This window comes from Panthera uncia, chromosome C2, assembly GCF_023721935.1.
Source record: "Panthera uncia isolate 11264 chromosome C2, Puncia_PCG_1.0, whole genome shotgun sequence".
Classification (NCBI taxonomy): Eukaryota; Metazoa; Chordata; class Mammalia; order Carnivora; family Felidae; genus Panthera; species Panthera uncia.
In genome coordinates, this window is record NC_064810.1 from 85270493 (window position 1) to 85291007 (window position 20515).

General features: G+C 41.1%; 1 protein-coding gene across 1 annotated transcript in view; it reads right to left on the minus strand.

Annotated features, from left to right (window-relative positions):
• Positions 1 to 20515, minus strand: part of USP13 (ubiquitin specific peptidase 13) — a 116304-nt gene that overhangs the window by 52990 nt on the left and 42799 nt on the right. Inside the window, exons 4-8 of the mRNA XM_049629553.1 lie at positions 19199 to 19320; positions 13361 to 13503; positions 11543 to 11727; positions 4520 to 4614; positions 3016 to 3203 (exon numbers count right to left, since the gene is read on the minus strand). Of these exons, the coding sequence (XP_049485510.1) occupies positions 3016 to 3203; positions 4520 to 4614; positions 11543 to 11727; positions 13361 to 13503; positions 19199 to 19320 (733 nt within the window). The remainder of the gene's footprint in view (positions 1 to 3015; positions 3204 to 4519; positions 4615 to 11542; positions 11728 to 13360; positions 13504 to 19198; positions 19321 to 20515) is intronic.

Here is a 20515-nt window from a genome sequence, read left to right on the forward strand (position 1 = left end):
TAAAACACAACATGATGAATTCATCAGCTCTCCTACAAACCAGTCTTTATCATATCTCGAACATGATATGAAGATGAACATTAGTGAAAAGGCTTATGCTTTCAGGCAAGATTGGTGGAGAAGAATAAAAAATTAAAGGTGGCAAATCTTTGATGTCAGAAAAGCCCATTTTGCTAGTAATTTATATTACTTTTCTAATCGATGAGAAATATTCTTCATTTACAACAAAATTAAGTTAAAACACAGAAGCAATGCTGGATACTTTTTAAAATACGTATTATACCTTTAGTTTGCAATCTAGCAGTTCTCAAAGGAAAAACAGTTTTGCTATCTGATAATCCATCTTAGCTCTCATTCAGTTTGTACACTACACCAGGTTACTTAGACTGGATCCTCATCAGAAGTATTCTGAAATGTAAACTGGGTTCTGGTGGCAGAAAGAGTATCGAGGAGTCAGGCTGACATTTCTAAATTACACTGTGGTTGTACGTAAGGCATTTAATCTCTCTGTGAGACACTCTTTCTACTTACAAAATGGAGACACTGTCCCCTGAATCTAACCCCACTGAGTTAGTCCCGCTGGGGAGAAAGGAGTCAGAAAAGCAAGTATTTCAATCAACTGACACTTGGTAAAAGAATGAGCAGACTGAGGATGAGTATGAATAGATTGCTCATGTTCAAATATATACAGTAAATGTGCAGAAATCAGAAAATTAAATATTCAGTAATATCAAATTCTAAAACTCTTGAAACAACACTGAGCTGAGAGATTTGAATCTTATTTTTTTTTTTTATTTTTTTTTTTCAACGTTTTTTATTTATTTTTTTTTGGGACAGAGAGAGACAGAGCATGAACGGGGGAGGGGCAGAGAGAGAGGGAGACACAGAATCGGAAACAGGCTCCAGGCTCCGAGCCATCAGCCCAGAGCCTGACGCGGGGCTCGAACTCACGGACCGCGAGATCGTGACCTGGCTGAAGTCGGACGCTCAACCGACTGCGCCACCCAGGCGCCCCGAGATTTGAATCTTAAATCCAAAACACAGATGTGAGGTACATTTTTTCATTAAAGAAAAAAAAATCAGAAAGATAAAACCGTTCATCAAACTTTGGAGGGTAGAAAGCATTTTCAAAAACTATAGACTATAAAGCACTGAAAATGTTGGATTTTGTAACCAAAGAACACAAGTTTCCTCCATTCTAGTTTAAAAGAAATAGTGATTATACAACACCTACCATAAGGTCTTTCCTTTAATATTTTTTTTAAAAATCCTGGACCATGAGACACATAAGACGAAGTTATACTGCCCCCAAATAACAATACAAGTAGGAGACAATGGCAAAAATTTGTGAAAATAATACGACGTGTGATACATAACTTTGAAAAGGTTTTCCCATCTCAGAGCTTCAAACTTGCTCTTCCTCTAAAACCCTCCGCCCCACTCCTCCTGCATATGGGTCAAGGTGTGTGCCCCTTTGCATGTCCTTTCTTCAAAGAGATCCTCCCTGATCACCTCTTCCCCTTTTCCTCCGTGGAACTTACTATGTTTATAACCATGCAGCTGCTCTTCTGATCATTTATTTATTCAGTGTCTGTTTGCCCAAGTGGGGCCAGGCACCGTGTCCTTTTGTTTACCACTGAACCCCTGCACCCAACACACTGCTGAGCAGAGCAGAACCACTCCTCATTGGCTGGATGTGAAAAGGAAAACTAGACATGCAAACTAACCACAAATTTCCAAAGCCAGAAAACAGCAAGAGGAATGAGAATTCAAATACCAAGAGAGGAAAGAAAAGGATATTTGATACACTTTTGATTAACCACCATTAAAGCAATTAGCATTTCAACTCTACGTGAGTAAAAAATTGCCCTGTGCTGTTCCTAGTGTGCTGCCTACCCCTCCATCTGTAAGCACATGTGTCCTCTTCCATACTTGAACCACGGTAGAAACCTACCCGCTCTGGAATACACTAGAGATAATTTTCTTTTTCTTTAATTTTTATAATGTTTAATTATTTGGTGGGGGGGGAGTGGGAGTTAGACGATCCAAAATAGGCTCTGTGCACTGAGAGCCCAATGTGGGGCTTGAACTCACGAGCTATGACATCATGACCTCAGCCAAAGTCAGATGCTTAAGGAACTGAGTCACCCAGGCACCCCAAAGATAATGTTCTAAACTTTAGGCAGTGGCTGCCCACGAGTGCACAGCCACACTCCCAGTCTGTGCAGCGACCCATCTAAGCCCAGCCTAGGGAAAAAAAGGGCCACAGACACAGCTGCTCTCCCCCTCCATGTGGGAGGAAGAAGGCAGCCCCATACACACACAGTTAGGAAGCACCCTACATCAGTGCCTCCCAATTATCTATGGTGAAGGGCCAGCTGTTTTATTTCAACTCATACAGGTGACTCCTTTAAAAAATATAATAAAAGAAAAAAATGAAACACCTCTCATAAAGCATGACAATGTCAAATTGCTACAAAAACTTCTAAATCCTCACTCAATTTCCATAGTTATCACAGATCCCTATCCAGCAGTCCAAGGACCAGTGCCAGTCTGTGAACCACATTCTGAGTAGCAAAAAAACGAAAAGCTTAAATCCGCCAAGAAACTCCACTCACCAGGAGGGCAACACTGATCAAACCGATCACTGAATCTCTCCTAGAGCATCTATAGGAAGGAATGTGGCAGGCTTCCATGAAGATTGATGATTAATATTTTCTTGGCATAGAGGGTGATTGATGGTCTAAAAATGGAAGCCATTATTAATATGACAAACCCCTGTGAGTTTCTCAGTTACAAAGCTCTCCTAATCTCACCTGATTCCCGTCACACTTGACAAGTGTTCTCACCCAGCTTCAGTGCAAGAAGTCACACCATGAGGATGTGGTGAAATGTCCTGCAGCTGAGGAAGACAGGGTCCCCGGCACATGCTGAGTGGACTGGACATGGAGTGGACTGGACGTGGAGTGGACGAAGGGCAGCGCTGTGCGCACAGGTCTGCAAGGGGACACTTACGCTCTCTGGAATTCTGGGATGCTGAAGATGGCCTGCATGACCGAACTGAGATAGCAGCTGTTGCCCAGGTTCTTGAGACCCGTGTACCCGGGGCCATACATGGGCTTCAGCTTCGTCCCCGTCTCCTGGATCACTTCCCACTCGCTGACACGCGGCTTGATGTCATTGTCTCGAAGCCCATTCTCTGTCTGGGGCAAAGTCAATGAAGGAAACCAACCTTACTTGTAATTATCACCCAAAGATCATGTCCCAAGAATTATTTCTAACAGCAGTGGATGTTTCTGTCCCTTTATTCTCCAGCTAAGCAGAAAAATAACCTAATTAAAGAGACTGAGGTAGTAATAGCTGCACAAAAATGTCAACGCGCTCAATGCCACAGAACCACGTGCTTAAAAACAGTTAAAATGGTAAATTTTATGTTATGTACGTCTCTCCACAGTAAAAAAGAAACACATCTTTAAAAGATTAAAAAATGAAAGAGGGAGGCACCTGAGTGGCTCAGTCAGTTAAGCGTCTGACTCTTGATTTCAGCTCAGGTCATAATCTCACAGTTCATGAGTTCAAGCTCCGTATCAGGCTCCGTGCTGACACTGCTGAGCCTGCTTGGGATTCTCTCTCTCTCCCTCTCTCTCTCCCCCTCCCGCACCCATGCTCATGCTCTCTCTCAAAAATAAATAAACTTAAAAAATTTTTAAATGAAAGAGACTGAGGAAAGGAGATAAGAGGAGGAAGAAAGGCAAATAGGAACTGAAAGAAAGAAGCAAGTGGAGTGACTTCAAGGGAAGAGACAACACAATACCGCAAACAGAAAGGCAAGAAAGCTGGAGAGGAAAGTGAAGGAAAATCATGTGCCTTAGGAGTGCCCTGAAATAAGAGGGGGGTTTAAGAAGAGCACAGAACGTAAACTAGAAGGTGACATGAATGAGGATGAGGAGACAGGGGAGGAGAGCCCGAGGACAGGGAGGTGGGCTGGGAAGAAAGGGCCACAACAGAGCACGCACACTCAAACAGCTCCTCACAGGGACAAACATTACATAGGCATGATATCGGCTAGAAAACACAATATTAAATGAAGCAAAGCTTTTCCCATCAACAGTATGTTGGCTTGTTCTTTCCACCCCCGAGCTCTGCTTCCCTTCCTGAAATTAATTAAAGTGATGTCGGTCACAGATCATTTTAAAGGTCATCTTCCCGTACCTTCTCGCTTCAGTGAACAAGGAGTGATTCATGCAACTCTCCATCAGAGGAGACAGAAATTTTGCAAGTAAACTCCAACTAAAACAAATGGTACTTGAGGAGGTGCCACTTTTATTATACCATTAAAAAAATATTCTAAGCTGGTAACCAAAAGAAAATGCTAATGAATTAAATCCAAGAAGTAAATGCACACATTAAAACTGAAAACCTATAGAAGCAAGATTCCTGTTACAGGAATTACATATTAAATAAACCAAATGGTTCCCTCCCTGCAAGGAGGGAGCACAGACAAAGTCGACCTTCTTACCCCGTGCATATGAAGCATATCAATTCCAAAATGCGCTAAGTGCTTGGCCAAATGAGGATCCAAAACAGGTTCCTCTTCTTGAAAAGAATAAACATCTAGAGGGTGAGGAGAAAACAAGGAATGAGATTTTTAACCAAGTTGTTCAATATTCAACATATATTTATTGAGCTCCCTCTATGCACCAGGCTTGGACATATCAATGAATAAAGTCAAGAGAAACCCCTCCTGAGTTTACACTCAAGTGGAGAAAGGAAAGATGATAAACAAGGCACATAATAAAGAGATAGATTTTGTAATTATTCCCATATATCAAGTCTTTTGACATATATCAAGTCTTTTGACATTTCAGGAAGTAATTTTTTAAAAAGGATTTCTGGGGCACCTGGGTGGCTCAGTCGGTTAAGTGTCCGACTTCAGCTCAGGTCACGATCTCACAGTTCGTGAGTTCGAGCCCGCATGGGGCTCTGTGCTGATAGCTCAGAGCCTGAAGCCTGCTTCATATTTTTCCATCTCCCTCTCTCTCTGCCCCTCCCCCACTCGCTCTCGGTCTCTCTCTCAAAAATAAACAAACATTAAAAAATTAATTAAAAAATGATAAAATAAAAAAAGGATTTCTGAAACAAAAAAATTAAAAAGCAGCATCTAAAGTTAAAATAATTGAAATTAAACAGATGTAAATGCCTAACAATTGATTGCCACGGCAGGGGGAGGCTGGGAGGGAACAAAGGGAACGCACAGGCCCTGGGGAGCAGCTGAATGGCTGGGGTGAGGTTTTAAGTCCAAAACAAAACAAAATTCTGCCTGTGGAATCCTCTATGGTCTCAGACCTACCAGCTCACCAACTTCCACCTCCCACCTGCCCCTTCATCCCTTCTTTCCAATGTTAGTGTCCACACCCCACATGGCTGGTGAGTGATTTAGTGAAAACTGTTCAGTACTTCCCAAATGCGTCAACCTCATAGCACACACAGAAAATGAGGATGCATGTGGCACAGCAGGGTAACTCAGGAGGTTCCAGCCACCCCAGGCCCGGTCCCTGGGCACCAGAGCCTGAGGGATTAGCATCTTGGCCTTCTTGGCAAATAACCCCCAAAGCTTTCCAAACTACTGTCTTCGGTGTCCTGACACAGCAGTGCAATTGTGGGAGAGGGAACAGATATCTTCAGGCCCATTTTGCAGGTGAGGAAAAGAGGCTCATATGGTTAAATAATTGGCCTCAAACCCCACAGGCGGCTCAGAACCCAGGAATCCTGACCCCCCCCCAGTACTTTTTTCTCTGTGCCATTCTATTTCCTTAGATCTCTCAGGAGACTCAGAGACTTGGTGAAGCATCATCGCAAGCCCTTAACAGGAATGAAGAGTCAAAAATCACAATTTCTTGGGGTGCCTGGGTGGCTCAGTCATTTAAGCATCCAACTTCGGCTCAGGCCATGATGTCACGGTTCATGGGTTCGAGTCCCATGTCAGGCTCTGTGCTGACAGCTCAGAGCCTGGAGCCTGCTTTGGATTCTGTGTCTCCCTCTCTCTTTCCCTCCCCCACTCGTACTCTGTCCCTATCTCAAAAATAAACAAACATTAAAAAAATTTTTTTAAAAAGATAGCATTCTCTAGGACAGGAAAAGATAGACTGTCCAAAGAGGTTCCTCCTCTTTGGAACATCACAGGGAGAATAAATACACACACACACACACACACACACACACACACACACACACACACACAGAAACTATGGTAACCTTCTGACCCATGTGGAGACTCATGGCCACCAAAGGAATTCAGTCTTTTTATTATTAATAGATTAAATGTTGTATAGCTTTCTCTGCTATTCCTCTTCCTCTAGGGACCCATTTTAACTTGTAGGTAGGCAGCCTTCATTTATATTCTTTCTTTAGTACAACTCCGTGTTCTCAAAAGCAAAACAAAGGACAAAATCCCCAGCCCAATCAAGAAAAACATCCCCCTCAAAAGAAACAAACAAACAAACAAAAAAATACTTCCCCAAAAGTTTAAATACTAAAAACACCAACAAAAATCTTTAAACTAATAATTTGAAACAAATATATAAATAATATTTTTTAATCTATGGCAAGTAACAAAAAAATACCACTCAAATACTAGCTGGGAGGTGAAAATGACATTCCCTAGGCACTTTCACTTTGGTTATTATTAACTAATGAAACAGTTTTGAAGACTTAAAGAGTTTAAGACTCTAATTATTTGAACTTTATTAGAAAATAATGAAATTGCCAGAACTGAACTGATGGCATTGGCTTAGGATTTTGAAATAAGTGAACACCACACAGCACTCTATAGTTCTTTTTAGGCTCATGCCATAATGAGAAATTAATGTTTCCTACCTCCAGTCATTAACTGCTCCAAAGATGTGACATGATTTGGTCAGACATGATAGTTATTTTTTACCACAATGATAAAAACAGTTCTGTGAGTAACATATAAGAAATCTAAAAAGGAACTGTGACCCTTTTGGCAATCATGAAGAATTTATAAATGGCATGTGACATGTAGTCATAGAAAAAAAAATGTGAAATGGACTCAGGAAAGACCATCTTGAGATATACTGAGTTGGCACAGGGGTTGGTGGGACAGGCTATTTCACAGCTGCTGTGGGCATCTCCAGAAGCTTCTCCTGCAGCCACCAAGGCATTATAGCTTCTTCTTAAGTAAACTAGTTTCACAATAGAAGAACAAAACACCCTCTCCTGCCTCTGTCCTTCCTCAGTCCCTTCCTACCAAGAACCTCATCCTTGCTTTGCCAAATCAATGTCTCCTCCCATAGAGGAAAGTTTTTTATTTGTTTGTTTGTATGGTGATCTGTTTTCTTGGTTTGTCGCTGTACCCATGGAAACCCAGAATGGAATTTAATACGGGGCCCATTTTTATTACCCATGCCACCACAATGGCCTAGCCTGCATGGTCCAGGCTTCTTGGAAGAACTAATTCTAAGTTGTGACCTCAAGGTGAGTAGGAGTTTCTCACTGAACAGGTACATCCTTATTGGGGAGAAGGAAACCAGATGATCAGATCACACTGCCATTAAATACTTGAGTCCACAACCTGCTTGGATTCCATGTGCACTAAGCAATATTCTAAATATAAGTCAGCTCCCCACAGGGAAGGAATGTACTGGTCAAGCCAACATAAACATCCCACTTACAGGCAGTTGTGATTCTCACTATAAACTAAAAAATAAACACTTTCTTGTGAGTTGAATTAGCCTGGGTAAACCCAGCGAATATGGAAATGGGACCCTTGGCAGTGGTAACTTCACCAGGAGATGGCCACCCTAGACAGGGGGCACCATACCCTCCTAGGCCTCAATGTCCACAAGGCTCATCATCAGACATTAAGGCAAACTTCAGGTATGTTTTCATTAACTTATTTGACTTTAAAATAAGTGAGTTATGGTTAGCAATCTATTAAACAGACTTAAAAGAAACTAAAATAAAATTGATACATCCGTAAACTAATATGATAATTAGACTAAAAATAATCATTGTGCAACACTGCATAAGGCAAGCAGAAATCAAACCCTGATCTTTCTTCAAAAAGTGAACATTATTGCAGGTGAATCAATTCAAGAACCCTCATCACAAGCTGTATGATCTACATCGCTGGTTGTCATGCCTTCTATGATAGAAACAGAAGTACTTATTCAAATGTTCTCAATTACATGAGAGGAAAAACCCTGAAAGTTGTCCCTCCTCTATGAAAAAAAACAGGGGAACCCATGTGCCTCAGTCAGTTAAGCGTCTAACTCTTGATTTGGGCCCAGGTCATCATCTCCCAGTTAGTGACATTGAGTCCCGAGTAGGGCTCTGTGCTGACAGCACAGAGCCTGCTTGGAATTCTCTCTCTCTCTCTCTCTCTCTCTCTCTCTCTGCCCCTCCACCACTTGCACGTGCAGGCACGCATTCTCTCTCAAACATTTTAAAAAAACAAACGAAACAAAACCAAAAAAAGCACTTAACTATGGCAGATAATGAATTAATATTCTTAGTAGCTAAAGAGTTTTTTTAAACAAGTAAGGAACACCTACACATACACTACTAGAAAATCAACCAACAAAATTCACAAATAGAACTACAAATGGCCAAAATTACTATGAAAAATGTTTAGCCTTACTAGTAATGCAAAAGAAAACAAGATACAAGATTAGCAAAGGTTTTTAAAAGTTGTGAATACTTGGGGCACCTGGGTGGCTCAGTTGGTTAAGCGTCTGACTTCAGCTCAGGTCACGATCTCACAGTTCATGAGTTCAAGCCCCATGACAGGCTCTCAGCTGTCAGCGCAGAGCCTGCTTGGGATCCTCTGTCCTCCTCTCTGTCTGCCCCTCTCCTGCTTGCTCTCTCTCTCTCAAAAATAAATAAACATTTAAAAGAAATTGTGAATACTGAAAGTTGTCAAAGATTGGCTAAAATGAGTATTCTCATACACTGCTGAGAAGTAAATTACTATGACTGTTTAAAAGAAATTCAGCAATTGAAAATGTAAAAGGATCAATCCTTGTCCCTAAGAATTTATCCTAAATATATCATTAGACAAACATCCAAAGATTTCCATATATGTAAGGATACTCATCAGAATAGCAAAAAAATTGTAACAACTCATAGGAGAATAGTGAAATAATTAATGGAACTATCATAGAACATTTATTGAAGAATATTTAATAACATGGAATATATACAAATTTAATGTTAAATAGAGGAAAATAAGCAATAAAATTTTATACACTATGATTCCATTTTTGTAAAAATGTGGGGCAGGGGTTGAGGGTGCTGTTGAATGTTGTGTAAGAATTGATCAAGGCCTTGGGGCACCTGGGTGGCTGAGTCAGTTAAGCTTCTAACTCTTGATCTTGGCTCAGGTCATGATCTCACAGTTCATGAGCGTGAGCCCCGCATCTGGCTCTGCACTGGCAGCACTGAGCCTACTTGGAATTCTCGCTCTCTTCCCTCTCTCTCTGCCTCTCCCCGACTTGTGCACTCATGCTCTCTCCCAAATAGATAAAATTTTTAAAAATGTTAATTAAAAAATTTTAAAGAAAGAATTTATCAAGGCCTTAAAACATGGAAAAAAACTAAAAGGAAATACCCAAATTGTTAGAAGTGATTTGCCAAATGGTATTACTAGTAATTTTTATTTACTTCTCTAAGCTTTTCTGTTTTCTAAATATGTTACACTAAATATCTGCTTCTTGTATAATCAAGGGGCAAATATAAAACATTCCTTCCTCAAGCTGTAAGAAAAACAGCTTTAGATGTACTCTAAATCATAGTTTGAAAGTAAGTGTCATGCTGGAAAAAAGGCTTCTGGAAAATTAAAGATGCACAGAGAACAGAATTAACCCCTGCCTTTATTATTTGCATACATTTAAATAGAATTTAATTATTTAAATACTTACATACCAGTTGGTTTATTTAACAAAAGTATTTGGGCATACCATGCATAAGATTTCATATAGAACCCAAAGATGAGTAAGACAGAGCTCTGCCCTCAAACAACTGAAATTTGAGAACTAAGCCACGTATACAAATAGCTGTAGTCTTAGGTTGTTCCAAGAACTGGACTTCTAATAACTGGTCTTATCAAAGCACTACAAAAAACAACATAGAAAGAAGACACATCCAAATTATTCTCCCCTTGCAATTTTTCCCATTAGAATTCCTACATTATAAACCCTTCCCTCTGTAGCCCCCTAAAAGAACAATGATGGTTGCCTCATACAGCAGTCATTCAACATAGGGAAGACCTGTAAGAAACTTGCTGTAACCCCCAACCCAACTTCACGTCCTGAATTTCTTCTTCAGATCCTAGAACTCTTAGGATTCAACCTGGCTTGTGGAGAGGTTTATCCATTTGCGGGAGGAAGGTTTGGGACCAGGAATTGGGACTTTTGCAGCTACTTATCTCTAATGAGTTAAACATTAGTCCACTAACTGTGGAAGCAGGAAAATAATCCAAAATGTGAATCAAAAGGTCTTGACATGACTAAACTGTCAGCCCTCAATTATAAAACAAATGAAAAACAAAACCTGTTTGATGGAAAAGGCATGGTAGACAAGAAGTATGCCACATTTGGTGAAAACACCCTAACCAATAAACTCTGAAGCAGGCTAACTCAGTCCTAGAAAGAGAACAGAAGAAAAGACAAATGTCTTTGTACGTCTCTTAAAAAAAATCATCTTACCTTAAAATGAAGAAGAAACAGAGACTAAAGCTTGGAAAGATGAAGAAGACTGACCTAGCTGTTGGTCCAGATCTATGCTTAGTAAACGTTTTCAATGACACTTACATGATGGATTCTTGTGGCCATTGCTCAGTATTTAAGTTTCTTGTTATTGATCCTGATATGATTTCCCTTTTCCATCACAAAATGGTAGATGGAATTAACTAAACAAACGTAGCCAAAAAGTAACACTTGAGAGCATACAGTGTGAGAGCATAAAGACAGCCAACTCTGAAGCTGACAGTACAAGCAGGAACCAAATCCAACCTTTTGTTGCCAGCTGCTGTCACACAACAGCCTTTAAAACCCCTCTTCTCCATAATGAACCCATTTGTTCCTGAAACGATACTAACCCCTAATGAATTCTAGGGCTTCCTCTACTGTGGTTTGATTATCCCTGTTCACTTCACAGGTCTTGGTTCCTACCCCTGTCCTCTTAACCAAGAGATATACAAAAAAGATAATAATAAGAGTGAACAGTAGCAACTAACCTTTATTAAGGCCTTACTGTATGAACTGGGCTAAACACTTTATACACATTAGCCTCCCTCCCCTATGAGGGAGATGCCCTGATCATCCTCAAGATGAGGAACTTAAAGCTGAGAAGTATTTGAAAACTTGCCCAAGACCTCACAGCTAGTACGAAGCAGAATCAAGATTCAAACGTGAGCTGTGTCATGGCCTCCACCCTCCACCCTCCACCCTGGGAATGAAGGCACTGGTTAAATGCAGACGGAGCCACTGCAAGTTCCCCAGGTCAGTAAAGGCACACTCACCTGCCCCGTCAGGAGTGATGGTTCCCAGTTTCACAGCCAGAGGGTAGCCCATGTCTCTGTAATGCTCCAGTGCATGGCCATTGCCCCCGGAGCTGTCGAAGAACCATTTCCCACACAGCACGGAGCCATCGGTCAGATTCAACCAGAGGTTTTCCCGAAGGTCACACCTGGCACACTTCCAACCACTGAAAAAGTCATTGAAGAGCAGTTGGTATGGCCAGAACTCAGAGCATAGTTAGAAAATTAACATCTAAGAAAACAGAGTGTCTCAAGCTGGGGGTCACAGAAAACGGTCAGTGGACAACAGAAACCAGTGCTTCTTTCCTCCTTTTCTCCCTTCAAAATATTAATGTCACCCCTCTCAGAGCAGCAGGACCAATCAGTACCCTGTCTGCCTCCACAATGGCTTTTACCTTAGAAAACTGACATAGAACCTGAGGTTGGGAGGGGAGGTCATTTCCTTAAAATTCCGACGTGAGGGACACTAATAAATAATACGTAAATCTAAGATACTAAGGATCCCATGTATATAAACATATAAAGTTCTAAAGCATTAGCCACACTTAGTAAAACTAGTTTAAACAAATGCTACTACACAGTAAATCTGTATTAAGTAGAAAGAATGTCAACTTCACTGAAGGTTAAGTGTCGGGTATGTGCTAGGTACCTTCCAGAAGTTTGATCACCTAATTCTCCAGAAGTCTGATCACCTAATTCTAATAAACACCCTTCCGAATCAGTATTACCAGCCCCATTGTCAAAGGGAGAAACTGAGGCCCAGAAGTAGTCTGTCTTCCCCTAAGACCACACAGAATGGGAATTCAGTACAGGCAGGATTCAACAAGACTAGACACCCTCCTAATCCATCCACTCTTTGTCTCCAGTACCTGCCTCTGAAACACAACAGACCTGATAGGAGATGCTAATGTAGACCAAAGAACATTCCAGCCAAAAATGAGACAACCAAAGACTTTTATAAGTTGGGGTCCCCTAGAAGCAGACTCTGAAACAAAGATCTGAATGTAAATAGCCTGTTTAGGAGGTGATCCCAAGAAGCACTGTAAGAACATAAGACTGGAAAGGTCAGGAAGTCAGTCCAGGCATGTCAACAAGATGACCATCATGGGCAACTGGGGCTCAGTCCAGTTGGGGAACTCCAGGAGATAGGCCCACTCAAGGGGTAAGGGTCCAGGGTATTTATCCATCCACTCCACAGCCACCGGTTGAGGGTTTGAGGGCTGTTCCAGGAGGATAGGAAGGAACATTAACTCCGTGGCATTTCTTTTTAATTTTTTTAATTTTTTTTAATGTTCATTTTTGAGAGAGACAGAGACAGAGCATGAGCAGGGGAGGGGCAGAGAGACAGGGAGACACAGAATCCAAAGCAGGCTCTAGGCTCTGAGCTGTCAGCACAGAGCCTGACATGGGGCTCATACCCACAAACCACAAGATCATGACCTGAGCCGAAGTCGGATGCTTAACAATCTGAGCCACCCAGGCGCCCAACTCTGTGGCATTTCTAACTGACACATGGCCAGGCCTACCTAGCCTCAAGCAGCCAGAGAAAGCCTTCAAGCAAAGAGTTGCAGGTACCTGCCACTGGAAACCTAGGGGTGGGATGGGCTCAGGGGTATGGGCTCGACATGTTCAGAATCCACAAAGGTAAAGATATTTTTGGAAAGAATTTTGAGCTTATTTTTAATCAAAGGCATCTGGTAAAAATATGTGTAACTGCTAATTCAGAGAAAAGGTAGAAAAGTAAATATTCCTTTGCCCAGTTTTAAGGGGTAAAGTTCCATTTCACTAGCTGATACTCACCTTGGAGGAATCCTGACTCCATTGTCCAACTGGGTAAGGTTATTGGCATATTTGGATACTGGCAATTCATTTTCCCATGTGTCTGGGTCCTGCTTTCTATATGGAGATTTTGAGCTGAGAACTGCATCACAAGCAATTGTTACCTGTAAGACAAACCCAGGTATCATATGTAAAAACAGTTTGAGAGAACATCAACTTCTAGAAAACAAATTTAAAACTTTATTAATAAATACAGGCTAATCCAAGAAAATTCAAACAGCAGTTGCCATAAAAGCAAGATCCTAGTTAGCTAATTCCAGCACTTTCTCCATGAATCTAGCTAGGTTTAATCCCTAACCTGGCGTGTGCAATATTATTGATAATGACACAAGATAGCAAGAAACCAAATCCAGTTTGTAAACCCAAGCACAGGAGTCAGATTTAACGGTTTCTTAGCAAGCTGAGTGAAAAGTATATGGCAAACAATTTACAAGAGTGACATTAGCTACAGGAATGCCTAGGATTTACCCAACTGGTGTGTTTTCCTCCTAACAAATATACACCCAGATATCCAATATCCTCAACTCATCACACAATGGCATGTGGTCAAGGGCATTTGAATGGAATGCAAGCAGCACGGCTCCATTTCTTAATCTGGTGCAAATGTGACCCTGGATGGGGACAGGCCTAGGTGTCTCTGTGCCAGATCAGTCGACATCATGAGCAAATCTGTGATGTCCAGCTTGGCACCAACTGACCACAGGGGAAGGGGATGCAAATTCTCTGCTTTCTCCCAAACCGTTATGATCCTGGACATATGCCTTATCACCACATTTGCCATTTACTTAATGCTATAAAAACTATCTCTAGCTGTCTTTAAAAACATATTCTGGTGGGAATGTAAAATGGTACAGCCACTTTGGCAAACAGTTTGGCAGCTCCTCAAATGGTTGAATATACCTAGGCATCAGATGGTTAAACAGAGTTACCATATAACCTAGCATTCAACTCCTAGGTATGTATTCTAGATAAATGAAAATATGTACCCATACAAAGACTATTGTACACATATGTCACAGAAGTATTATTTATAACATCCAAAAAGCAGAAACAACCCAAATGCCTGTTAATGATAAGTGGATAAATAAAATATCATATGTCTACACAACGGAAATTCAACAATGAAAAAGAATGAAGTCCTGATACATGCTACAACATGAGTGAATCTTGAAAATATATGTAAGGTTTAAAAAAGGCCAGCCACAAAGAACTATGTACATCGTATGATTCCATTTATATGAAACGTCCAGAACAGGCAGTTCCACAGAGACAGAAAGTAGATTAGTAATTGCCAGAGGCTGGGAGGGATGACAGGTTGAGGGGTGATGGCTGCGGGCTAATGAAAATATTCTACAATGAGATAGTGGCGATGAATGCCCAACTCTGAATATAATAAAAGCCACTGAATGGTTTTAATGGGTTTTTTTTCAATTTAGGTTTGTATTCTACATCACTAAGATCCCACACAATTAGCTGAACTTCATGCAGAGTATTTTCCCCTGGGTGGCCCTAGAATTCATTAAGAGGCAAGGAAGGAAGTTCCCTCAGCTGCCATCCACCCCCACCCAAACCATGAGCAATTCCTATCACTCCTACGTGCAAACTCTATTTGGAACCTTCCTCTTCTCAACTTCAACCACACTCATCTTGTCCCAGTCACTAAGACAGCTCACCCAGACGGCTACATAGCAGCCTCCTTGCAGTTTCCTTTCTCCTACTCCTGCCCCTCTTCTGCATAGCAGCCAGAGCGGTCTGCTGTGAACATCAAATCCTATCCTTCTGTGGCATAAAACTGCAAGGTACTAACTAGTGATGACACAGTCAGGAATAAGGAAGAGGTCTCTGCCTTCAAAAAAACTCATACTCCGGGGCGCCTGGGTGACTCAGTTGGTTAAGCGTCCAACTCTTGATTTCGGCTCACAGTTCCTGAGATCGAGTCTCACATCAGGCTCTGTGCTGACAGCATGGAGCCTGCTTGGGATTCTCTCCCTCTCTCTCTGCCCCTCCCTGGCTCATATGGGCTTGCTCTCTCTCTCACTCTCATTCTCTCTCTCTCTCTCAAAATAAATAAACATTTTTTTTAAAAAAAAGCTTATACTCCATTACATGTCAGGCATCCATAAATATATCTAAACCTATTAAAGAGATATTCCTGGGGCACCTGGTGGCTGTGTCAGTTAAGCGTCGGACTTTGGCTCAGGTCATGGTCTCACGGTTCGTGAGTTCAAACCCCGCATTGGGCTCTGTGCTGACAGCTCGGAGCCTGGAGCCTGCTTCCGATTCTGTGTCTCCCTCTCTCTCTGCCCCTCCCCCCCTCATGCTCTGTCTCTCTCTGTCTTTCTCTGTCTCTCTCTCTCTCAAAAATAAACATTAAAGAAAAAATTTAAGAGATATTCCCATTCATCTCTCACTACAAACACTTTTATATATACAATTAGTCTTTTCTTTCAATTATCAAAATTCATCTCCCACTTCATTCCAGGAATGACCCTAGAAAACAGGGCTGAGGACACCATAAACCCCCTTCCTGATTCTATGGGTTTGGACTGCCTTAACACTTCTGTGCTGCCTTAGCACTTCTAAGCACACATCCGAATCTTTTTAGTCTGGTCTGTTATTACAATCTCTTTGTTGCTTCAACGACTACCTCAATCCCTTCCCTGTCCTCCTCTGAATCTTCTCCACCCCATTAGATCTTTTTAAAGTGCTCTGGTTTGCAATGCACAATAATGTTGACCAAGATTTGACTATAATATTCTCTCTTTTCTTTGAATACACTTCTTGGTGACATTCAACAAAATTTCCTTAAACTTCTGGGCCACTATAAAATACTGATCTAGTGTTTTCAGAGTATCATCTGAAATCACTTAGTGACCCTTTGTATGGATCACAGCTGAAGATCAGAATCCATTATCTTGTAATTATACTATGAATTATCTGTCTCTGGTTCCCTGGATTTGTTGTCCAGAGTGAAGAGAAAGAACGTGATACTAGTCCTGGCTCCATCCCGGGTCTCCATAGGCTTCAAATTCAGTAGTGTTCTGGAACTGACTCAAACTGGCTTACAAAATTGATTGTTAAATTTTAAGAAATTCTGCAAGATGGTTGTTAAGCACAGCCATTAGTTTTGTAATTAAATTACAAAAACTTACAATTAAGTAAAATACATTTTTAAAAGGTAACAAATATTCAAAACTCTTCACTTCCTGTTCTACTATAACTTCCGATCTTCTGTGTGCTCTTGAGGTTATTTACATCTACATTACGTGACTAGTGGAAATTCTGTATAATGGTGTGCTACTGCGCGTTCTCTTTTCAACACTGCATTCAGAGACATGTTAGCCTGAAATCAGCCATGGTGGGAATATTTACACCATGGAAATCATCAAACACTACAAAGCAGGGCTTTTCCCCCAGGGAGCTGGTTGCTAAATATTTACAAGCACACCACTGCTTGAGTTCCTGATATCTAAAATGTGGCATTGGATTTCAGGCTGTAAGATCCCTACTGAGCTTCAAATGCTATGTGTCTGTGAACTCTGCATCACTGAGAGGTGGTTTAACTGTCCGGGACCATCCAAGGAGTTCCTATCTTAAACACAATGTTTTCTGTGCTGAGAAGCTCAAAAGATGAAGCAAGAGTCATCTGGTTGGGTGATTTTGAGCTCAATAATGTTTGTAATTTAAAAGCTTAAAAAGAGAATATCAAACACCGAATATGTAGCAGAAGCATAAAAAGAAAATACAGGAACTAGGTTTAAATAAATCAATAAATAAATACTATTATATAAATAAATCCTATTATTTAGGATTACTATTATTTATCCCATCAGATAAATACAGGTGTTTCCTTCAATCTCTCCACCCCAACTTCCAAATAATCCTCCCTCTCCCCTTTTTTAAAATTCTTTTTAAGTATTTCTTAATTTTAAAAGATTCTGTGTTAAAAATTATAGCATTTATTGCTGGATTCAGATTCCTATGACACTTCAATTTTAACTAAAAGTATTCACACTTCAAATTATATTGTGAATACAGGAATAATTAAAAAACACTTAAAGGCTCTTTCATCAACTTTTTTCACACAGACTTTTCCTTCTTAAGTGAGTGAGATCAAAGTATATTGTGAATATAAGAATAATTAAAAAACACTTAAAGGCTCTTTTATCAACTTTTTTCACACAGACTTTTCCTTCATAAGTGAGCGAGAGAAAAACTGCTTCTCATGACATTTATTCACAATGTGCTTCTTTCTTTCTTTTCCGACAGCAGACATAAGAGTTTTATTAAACAAGGGCAGGCAGTAAGTACTCTCAGTATCATGGAGATACAAGCTTTAGTATATAATTTCAGGTAATGGGACGAGGTAAGACCATTTTGCCCACTCATATTTTATCCTTGGTAACAGCCACATGAGTCAACACAGGGAACTGGAGAAAGGAGAGGTAATTTAATTCTCTGTGCACTGCTAAACACTTTGCACTTAGCACTAAAAAGGATAGGTCACATATAATAATTAAAGGAAAGAACTACAATAGGTAAATACACAACATTTTCATTTCTGTGGTCTTGTATTTAGGGATAAAGTAGGTCAGGGTCAAAAGAGGTTGTATGGTAGAAACCTGGTCCCTAATGACATGGGAACCCCAAACACAAACACCCTCCCCCTCCTGGCAGAGGCAAGTGAGCAGGTGGCTGTGGACACAGAGTCACACAATGTCCTGAAGATTCCGGGACCTAAACACCTGGCTTTTGTTCTGGAGTGTGAGGAGGGGAAAAAAAAGAACTAGCATACCTAAACTCAACTGACCCTGACCCCACTACTACTGGTGGCCAGGCTCTGACAATTCAGGGTATGCACGGATTGGAAAAGAGGAAAAGAAAGGGAAGAGAACAAAGCAGAGAAGGATGGGGTGGGGGAGACAACACAGGAAAGAACAGGAAACACAGTTGTGTCCTTGTAGGAGGACACTCCACGCCCCTTCACAGCTTCAAACTAAAACAGAACCTGGCTTCCTCACAACTGCTCAGGAAGATGAAAGTCATTCCACAAAAACAAAAACAAAAACAAAAACAAAAACAAAAACAAAAACAAAAAACAAGGGAAGGGAAGAGAAAAGAAATCCACCACTAAATCTAAATGTTAAAACCTAGAAAGTAATCTTAGTCCTCATGAGGAACAAAACTTTCAAGGAGTCTCACATTACCACAGAGCTCCCGCAGACTTGTGATTTGTAAACGTTTGGTTATTTTTATAATCGTGTTGCAGTTGTTTTGGCGGAGGAGTCCTTATTTCTCCCCCAAACAAAATCTCACACGGAGGGCTAACATGCAGAAGATAGAAAAATATAGCCACTCCTCTCATGAGAAGACACCCCTCTCCAGCAGCCCCTGCATATCTCAGGGTCACAGTGTGAAAATCTAAGCAACAGACTGTGAACTACAAGCAGCAAGAAGCCAGCTCGCCTGGCGGAGGCCAGCCCACCTTGGTGGGGAGACAGGGGACCAGCTCACGGAGCAGGAGTGGGGAGCCCGGCCACCTGGGGGGAGGCCAACCCAATGTTTGTACAGCACCGGGAGTAACGCACAGCAAAGGGTATCTGGTCCAACACTACTGAGACCTCACCCTGCAAGACCCTTTCACAGAGAAGAAGCAGTATGCTCATGATCGTGCTCATTCTCCTCTTCTCTCATTCAACCCTCCTTCCCCACCTCCACATGCACACACACCGCACACGCACACACACCTGACACAGAGAGTCACGCGCATCTAGCTAGCAGCCGTGCACACTCACTGACCAGGGCTGGTAACTCCTCAATATTTGGTAGTGCTATTTCATAGTGGTCTGGGAATATAACAAGTTTGGCTTCATCTTCATATTCATAATCGTCGCTATTTAAATCGTCATCAGTATCTAGATCTGAGGAGAAAACAAAAACAAAGAACAAGAAGTGAAGAGAAAACATTCTACACCAAGGCAGCACTCACTGGGAAAGCCAGAAATCCACAGCAATGACAAACAAAGGTCATGACATTTACGATTCCCTCCTCTGACAACCATCCATCTGCCCCAAACCAGGAGTAAATGTAGGTCTACCATCTTTCCTAAGTTATGAATACTTACTAATAAGTGACAGATGTATAAAGTCTGAGTCCGATCATACAGCTTTACAATTAAAATAGATACACGTGCTAGATATTCAATTCTTAAAGATTTTTAAAGGAGTAAATTGTTAACTATGATTTGCCGGGTACCAGGCTCCTGATTGCGTAAGAATGGGTTGGAATGTCTTTCGTAACACTGTAAGATGGAAGAAAGCACAGGATTTCAGAAGTGATAAGCCAAGGTTCGATCCCAGCTCCAAAATTTAATGTAACTTTGAGCAAGTCACAAACTCTCTAAACCTTAGTTTCCTCACGTGTAGAATGGAGATAACAGCTCTTACCTCACACAGTTTACACAAGGGTATGTAAGAAATTGTAGACAAGAGATCAGGCACATAACGGGTAGTCAATGAATGAGGGCTATTTTTTAAAAATAAAATGTCAACCTCCCTCTCTCTGTCTCCATCTCTCTCTCTGTCCCCTTCCCCCTCTAGGAGTTATTAAAATACTGCATTGTAAGCCAGAGGGGAAAACTCCATAATATAACTAGTCCTGTTGTCCTCAGGCTGTGCAGAATTTTCAGTAAGAAAACTGAGCTCCTCTAGCCTGTTATTTATCAAGTCTTCACCTATCTGCTTGGCTAATCTCTGCTAAAGGTTAGGTGAAGGCTCAAGGAAATGTCTTGTCACAGTATTTCCTTGGACATTTCAGCCTTACATTCACATGGATGCCAGGATCCCAGATCATGTTTGTATATTTAGATGTTTGGAACTATGGTGACAAAGAGCGATTGAGCCATATTCCACTCACACCACACATAAACAGGTACACAAACATGGGTCTATAGATAGGAAGAAGTTATTTTCCCAGACGAAGCAGCTGCCTGAGAACCAAAGGATCTAGGTTCTGTTATTACCTTCTTGTTTGCCTCCAATCACAAACTTAGTATCTTTTTGTATACAGCGCTGCTCCTGAATTCTCAAAAGGAAGGCAGTGTTAAGTGGAAAATG